The sequence below is a fragment of the Atta cephalotes genome (assembly GCF_000143395.1).
Source record: "Atta cephalotes unplaced genomic scaffold scaffold00023, whole genome shotgun sequence".
Lineage (NCBI taxonomy): Eukaryota > Metazoa > Arthropoda > Insecta > Hymenoptera > Formicidae > Atta > Atta cephalotes.
Genome location: NW_012130087.1, coordinates 3503990 through 3512011, shown reverse-complemented (window position 1 = coordinate 3512011; position 8022 = coordinate 3503990). Strand labels below are relative to the sequence as shown.

At 36.3% G+C, this 8022-nt stretch overlaps 1 protein-coding gene across 1 annotated transcript in view; it reads right to left on the bottom strand.

The window, feature by feature from the left end:
• Positions 1-4129: 4129 nt before the first annotated feature.
• The window catches only part of LOC105619924 (stress-activated protein kinase JNK), a 12256-nt gene continuing 8363 nt past the window's right edge, over positions 4130-8022 (bottom strand). The window contains exons 3-8 of the mRNA XM_012201439.1: positions 6891-7088; positions 6284-6418; positions 6067-6196; positions 5367-5525; positions 5086-5210; positions 4130-4282 (exon numbers count right to left, since the gene is read on the bottom strand). Of these exons, the coding sequence (XP_012056829.1) occupies positions 4130-4282; positions 5086-5210; positions 5367-5525; positions 6067-6196; positions 6284-6418; positions 6891-7088 (900 nt within the window). The remainder of the gene's footprint in view (positions 4283-5085; positions 5211-5366; positions 5526-6066; positions 6197-6283; positions 6419-6890; positions 7089-8022) is intronic.

Genomic DNA, 8022 nt, shown 5'->3' with positions numbered 1-8022 from the left:
CTCTCTCTCTCTCGTCTCTCTCTCTCTCTCTCTCTCTCTCTCTCTCTCTCTCTCTCTCTCTCTCGCTCTCTCTCTCTCTTTTATGGCGTATATCCAAAAATCTTTAGAAATTCTGTCTTGTAATACAAATATCGCAGGGAGAGATTATCATAGCGAATATTACAAAATTCTCACATAGTTTTTCTCCTTCTCTTTCTCTCTTTTTCTTTATCTTTCTCGTATCGCAAACGGGAAAGAAACGTCGCAAGCGATTTAGCGATCCTCGAAAGTGATTTAAAAGATTGTGCTGGCTCACAAGAAGGAGCTGGACGAAATTTCATCAGGAATCACATAGTTCACCGAGTTTTCCTTTAGCGCGCTTATTGTGCGAAGAAAAAGGCTTTTTGCAACTTGTAAAATGGAAAAATAGTTGTCTCTTTCTCTCTCTCTCTCGCGCTCTTTCCCTTTCTCTCATCTCACATTCTCACCCTCAACCGCGCCTCGTCTCCGCCTTTCGGAACAGCTACAACTTTTTTCTGGATTTTTTTCTTGCATTTTTTCCTTTCTTGTTTTTTTTTTCGCTTAAGTTCGACGAGAATCACCCTGTGAGTACACGCACGAAGGGCCGCAGAAGTTACCCTGTGTGCAAGTGCTAAATGCCCAAGAGGTATAATTTGGGTACGCTTTTTTTTAATTGCTAAGTATCGTCCGCTGATTAAATATAATTGACTTTACTTAACGTGCGTGGTGATGGCGAGGGCCGTAAAATATATCTCTTATGCGTCATGCATTCATTTTCGGGATGATGTGCGCGACAAATTTGCAAAGTGGCAGGGTGGAGAAGGTATAGCTAAATATCAAAAATGTCACTTTAGAAAAAGAAGAGAAATTGGCAAATTTCAGACAGATATAAATTATCATTTCAGGAAATTGCTTTAGGAAAAAAAACAGTTATTATTCAGAAATGTCGTTTAAGACAAGTTATTAGACAAATATAATTTTTTCCTGAAAGATTGTCTTTAACAGACAACTCAAAAATTTTGAATTTTATTGTCTAATTAGAATCTTGTATTTAATCTCCAATTATGAAGATTGAAGAAACATAATTACATAGAATAATTCTTTTAATTAACTTATTTTTTACGGGATTAACACTTAGAACGCCGGGAAGATTGTTGCGTTCATTTTAATCTTAATTCATTTTAATCGCATTACTTTCGATGAAGTGTCATTGCAAAATACAACAGATATATCTGTAAATATACACTTTTGACGAATTAGGCGCGTAGGGTAAAAAATAGCGTAGCGAATGTTCTAATTTTTCTTCTTAATTTCATAATAAAGAAGCTCGTTCATAATACATATGTATATAATGGGACATGTATACAGTTTGTAAAAGAAATACGTTGATGAAAAGGGATATTCGTCGCGGATCTGCAGCACGACGACTAGCTGAATTTGTAAAGATTTTTGGCGCACTACTCTCCTCTTCCGTACACGCGCAGAATCGAGACCGCTTATTTGTAGCTCATATTTCATAATTTTAACCATGTGTGTGCGATACAATTATGTGTAATTAGCAGTATCATCATTAGACTTTTTATTATAATTAGTGTTACAAAAGCTTGATTATATTTGGATCGGACTGTAGCAATATATTCACATAACTATCGTCGTGGAAAATAAAAATTTAACGTTTACATTATACAATTATTCTTCATCATCATTCATCGAGTCGCTATTTATTTGTAGGATCTCCTCGTCGATTCACGTAATAAATACAATTGTTTTATATAGTTATCATCATTATCATCATCATTATCATCATCATCATCATCGTCATCATCATCCTCATCATAATCATCATCATCATCATCATCATCATCAGCATTATCGGCTCTCCCAACCCAATTCACCCTCGTCTATTGTATACCGTTTCACGATATTCTAGTCAAAAAGTGTTTCATCTTTTATGTCATATTCCCCTATATAATAATACAAATCACACGATCTATTAAAAAAAATAATAATAAAAAATTAATAAATGTTCGACAAAGATCCATATCTTCGCAAAATAAACTAAGCGAAAATCATCCCTTTTCGCCGCTTTCTATGCGCGATCGATTGTAGTTTTATTCCACCGATTATTGCGTCGATTTAATATCGAATTCTCTCTCGGTTATTTCGATTGTAAAATACTAAGCACCGTGAGTTCATCGCACGACACGTTATACGCGAGATTGCACGAGAAGGGAGTAGTATCGTTTATCGCACTACTACTCGTACTAAAGATATAATCGGTATTCGTGGGACTGCAGTGTCCCTGACGTTATTACGCAGAGATCGATCGTTGTGACATTGCACTACTTCATCCTCTTTCTTTTTCTTCCTACTTCGACTCATTAAAATTAATCAGCGTTCGCCAATTGTTCTTACGACTACGAGACTACTAATATGAAGTATCATGAATCGCGTATCTACTGGCACTGATAACGACCGAGACGAAAGCACACAGAGCGGAGATGCGAAGTATCCGAACGAAAGGTACACGCTTACGAAAAAAATCAGTACCGCGCGAGATCGTGCGGACACTCTCGTTCGCACACAGCACTAAATTCACAATAATCAATTATTATGTACAAAAAATCCTATATCTCATCGATCGCGTCTCTTTCCTTTCGCGATACGAATGATTTCGAGACTCGACGTGTAGCGCGTCATTTTTTCTATTTTTCTTGCGCCTCACACGCTTCATTGCATTGCGCGGCATGCATATGTCGTACGGAGCCACATGAATTAAATATTAACAAATCTACCTAACTTATATATCCCTCGCGACATCCAGCGATTAATGAAACAAAATTCTAAGGATAGCCTCGTCCTGATGATCGCCCGCTACACACGCGAGACGAAGATCGAGCGGTTATAAGCTCTGTGGTAAATTTTCCCTTATCTTCTTAATCTGATATCTTTGTGCTCCATACTCTGAAAGAGCATGGATGGTCGCGTTAAAAAGTTACATTCAGAATGTGTTCCCATATGTGCTTACAATGATACGAAAAATATATATATATATATATATTATATGTTGCTCGCGCGCAAAAGATAAACGCGCTCGACCGATCTTTTCGGAAGTTGTAACGGGCAATCGATCACTTACTCCTCCGGAAGTTAAAGGAACGATCACATCTAGTTCCGTTTTTGTATAACCTTACAACGATCATCACAGGAATATGATATTTCTATATCGTTTCTCTTTCACGTCGACTTTATTGCTATGAAATGCACGTCAAATATCGTCCAAGATTACAAGACGATCAAAAAGTATGAAACGACGTCCGCTTTCAGATTGCACAGCGATAAACTGTTGTACTAAGAGAAAGATCAAGTAGCCGCGAATCGAGATAGAAATATTATTCCGTGGATCGAAACAATTTAGGGATTTCCGGAGGAGATGTTCGGAGATTTCGCGTTAATCAAGGAAACGAATAAACTGAGGGGAAGAGAGAAGAAGTTCGTCCAACAACCAGGCTGGCAGTAGTTGAGGAGACGACAACGCGTGACACGATAATTTCTCCTGTATCCATCGCTTTCTCTCTAGTTCTCTTCTCCGTAAACTTATCCTCCGATCCTGGAATTCTCCCGCGATCCTTATTGACCTCCATTGCTTTGGTAAAGCACAAAGAAAGCGACGAAAGTGTCTTGAGTGTTCGGTGGCACCTATCAAAGTGCCATATAGCGGTCACGAGTTTCGCTCCTGCAGGAGCGTTTACTCAGATCATCTAGATCGTTCCAAGAGAGAGAAGATCGAACGGAGGAATTATTAATTGATCATCTTCGACTAGTTTCGTCTTGATTACATGTGCTGCCAAAAGACTACAATTTATCCCCCTATGATACTCGATAGAGTATCCTTCTTCTCTTTCCATATTTTTTTCGCTGTTTCTTGCCTTCCCGAAGGAAAGGAAGGTAGGTTCGTGGACATGGATTTAGCTTCTTTCTTTTCTTCATTCTTTTCATCCCTTTCTTTCTCCAGTTTTCCCTCCCTCTCTCACTACGATGCTCCGGCGATATCCAGGCGGTAGGTAAGACTATTCGGATGCTTCCTCGACGAGAAGGGAACCGTGGATGGGCTGCTGCTCTGCGGTATCTACCGACTCCCAGCGCTTTCTGATGACTGAGCAACCGCCGCGGGATTGTGGCTTGTTTCGTATTCCATCACCTCCTGATAAATCAGCTCCTTCCACTGATCCACCGTATGTTCCCTCTCGTCCACGCTATGATCATATGGACCTGGCGCAGGCTATAAAATAAATCAGAATTTCTTATAAATTATTACACAAACGAAAGATTAACAATCAATTTTATGAGTATTTAATGAAAACAAAAGAGAAGTTTATCTTGTTAAAAAAATTCTTCATCACATAAGGATAATTGCTTGCAGCATTATGTTTTCACATTTACTAGAATTATTTTTATAATTATAATTTTTTTAAAATAATACAAACGATGGTTTTGTTTTGTTAAAATATCTAATTTTTGTTGAAATATCTAAAAATTTAATTACATACAGATCGGGAAATAAGTTTGTTGGACCATCAAAGTAATTATAGAACAAATGTCACGTAATTGTAGATGGCTAGAATCAGTTTCAGTTTGACACTGAAATTGATTTAGCAATCTACAATTAATTACATGTGACATGTGACATTTGTCCTACAATTATTTTGATGGTCTAACAAAAGTATTTCCCGATCTGTATATAATTAAATTTTTAGATATTTCAACAAAATCATCATTTATATATTATTTTTAAAAAATTACTTGTAAAACTTTTTGTAACATTGCTCATTATGCTTAAGATTCTTATATATTTTGATGAAAAACCAAATTATTTTTAGACCTGTATTTAGCTAATTTTTTAAGTAATTTTTCAGCAAAATTGTTCTTTTTATGTATACTTTTTTTAAATATAAAAAAATTGTATGCAATTTCTCAAATTAAATCAACGACTATAGTAAATCCTGTTTTTCCTGATTTTCAAAGAAGACAGTATGATTGAAAATGACCATCTATTCACGCGATCAATCGATAAAGTCTACTTACAGCATTGACTTCCCCCTCGTCGTACCAGACGTTTATGTAATTGTGCAGCAACGCCTCGTCCACGGAAATGCGTCGCTCCGGATCGATCACGAGCATGCGCGATAATAGATCCCTGGCTTGGCTCGCTAGAAAAGGAAGTAAAAACTATGAAAGGAAGAGTTAGGGAGAGGCAAGGCAAGGCGATGACGAGAATGCGGATAATCTCGTCATCCGCGCGCCAGAACATGCGCGTCTCGCGATCAATCTCGCGATGCAGGGCGTCGACTTGCTGACCTACTCACCTTTTAATCTATTGTGTTCTGAGGAGTCCGAGGGGAATAGAACATCTGGAAATAGCCTCTCGAAGGGATAGCCTGGATATCGTGGCCTATTCTCTACGTAATTTCTGACGGTCGGCTGCAATCGTTGCATGAATTCCTGCGCCGGTGTACCAAGTTGTTCTGCAGATAAGAGCAACTATCTTATTTTTATGATACAGTAGTAGGGAATCTAGATAATTGCCATTATCCTTTATTTAACAAAAAAATCAATATTAAGAAAAGTACTGTAAGATAATATCACGATTATCTTGGTAATAAAAATTATTAGGAGATCATGTATCTGCTTACATTGAAAAAAAGGTCATGACTCTGGTTACGCGTTAATTATTCATGAGATAAAAAATGTCACATAATTAATTAAATAATTGTGATTACACAATAAAAAATATTAAATAATAATATACAAATATTGTTGAATGTTTATAAATTCTAATAAAATCATTTGTCATCTTATGTTTTAATTGATTTCAACAACACATTTTCAGAATAGATTATAATATAGCAACATCATGTGGAATTTTATTTTGCATTCCTTTAATTCTATTCTGCACATTTTATAGAATTTTATTTTATAATATTGCGTACGGATTATTATTAAAATATCATTTATATATTATAATAATAATTATTATTATTATCATTATGGAAAATTCGGTCTTACCGATTATTTTATTCCACTGGTCAATATGATCCGTGCCCGGAAATAATACACCACCGCGTATCATCTCGCCCATGATGCACCCCACCGACCAGATGTCCACATTCTCTTTGTAACCCATGCCCAGAATCACCTAGCAAGAAAAAAAAATGAATGAGTGAAACAGATCGAACTAATCAGAAATAAATTGTGCAAAAAATTACAAGAGAATCTAACTTACCTCCGGCGCCCGATAATATCGTGTGACGACGTAGGGCGTCATCATAAATGTGGTACCGGCGGTCCTCGCCAAGCCAAAGTCAAGAATCTTTAGCGTACAGTCAGATTTTACGACAATATTGCTTGGCTTCAGATCCTATACAAGAAACAAAGTCAAATTTTAGAGATTTATCTGAAGAATCGTGAAAGAAAAAAAATAATTAAAACTAATAGTTAATATCGTAAAAAGATGCCATGCGAGCGATTGATAATAATCGCGAAGTGGCGAGTCAGTCACGAGTCAACGCTGTTCCAGCTATTTCCAGCTATATGAATTTTAATTTTTAGCGCGTTAATTACGCAAACAATCCCGCAATCGTTGCGCCGTGTTCTCATTTTTAATGAGCTCGACGCCGGTTTAACTATTCTATTATAACGTGCGGTGCACCGGGAAATTAATCGGAACGATGGTAGTTATTTCTTTCGCCGCGGCGGGACAACAACAACCGCGAGACTACGGTATACAGGAATAGTCATCGTTAATGAATCTCGTTACGGTAGATTAAATGGCTCTGCCCGTTATGCAATTTTCATTGGGGCGCAACGCGCAAATTGCTAACATCACCTACCCTGTGAATAATGCCGGCGGAGTGCAAGTGCTTGATGCCGCACAGCATCTGGTAGAGGAGATACGACATACGCTCGTGGTCCAGATCCATCTGGATCACTTGGCATAGATTAGCGTCCATGAGCTCCATCACCAGATACACGTCTTGAAACTCATCCAGCGATCGTTGCGGTGTAAACGCGTTCAGGAGACCGATTATCTGCAAGACAACAAATCGTAAATTGACGAATCGATTTCGTTTTTGAAATCCTTAGACAATGCTTAGATATGTGAATAATAAAATTTGTTCTTTTTCTAATTCTTTCTCTGACTAAAACTATACAACAGATACTTAAACTCATCTCTCTCTTTCGGAATTATGTGAAACTATTTACATTGTTATTCCACCAACGCAATATAACTTCGATTTTCTTAACACAGAATTAAAAACAATGGGATTAAAATAAATTGTAGGAAATTGAAACTATTAACCCGATTAAGATAAACACTTATTGTACGAATATACTTTAATTTTAATTCTTATCACAATCCCTTAATTTATAATTCTGTTAACAACTATTCTGTCAGAAATTATTTGATGACAAGGATAAATTACAATTGTGTTGAAGCTAGAAACTACTCGCGATATACTGTGCGACTGTGTTACTGCGACTTATTCGTCACTGTAACATTTTCTCATTTAGCTCTGTGTAGTTTTCTTCCATGCATTTCTATCTAATTTAATTGGGAGGAATGACAAAGAGTTTTACATTCATTTGTACAGTACAAAGCGCAACTACAATTCTCACGAAATAATATTACATATCAAGACATATACTGTATGTGTTTGATTCAACAGTAAGTAAGATTTAAATGAGATACTTATATTTTATAGCAATTTAAAAAAATGAAGTAATATTTTTCGTAATAAATTATTCGCAGTTTTTAAGAGCTCTTGTTAACATCAAATTATTGATATTCTTCTAAAATATTTGTTAGCATTAATATTATTAAATTGCATGTTAATTTAATAATGTGAAATTTAATAATGTGAATTACTACTTCATAGTTTTGTTCATGATTGCGACAAGAAAAAGATTTCGGCGCGCGAAATTTACAGAATTAAATATTAGGTATGGGAAAAAGTTCGTGGC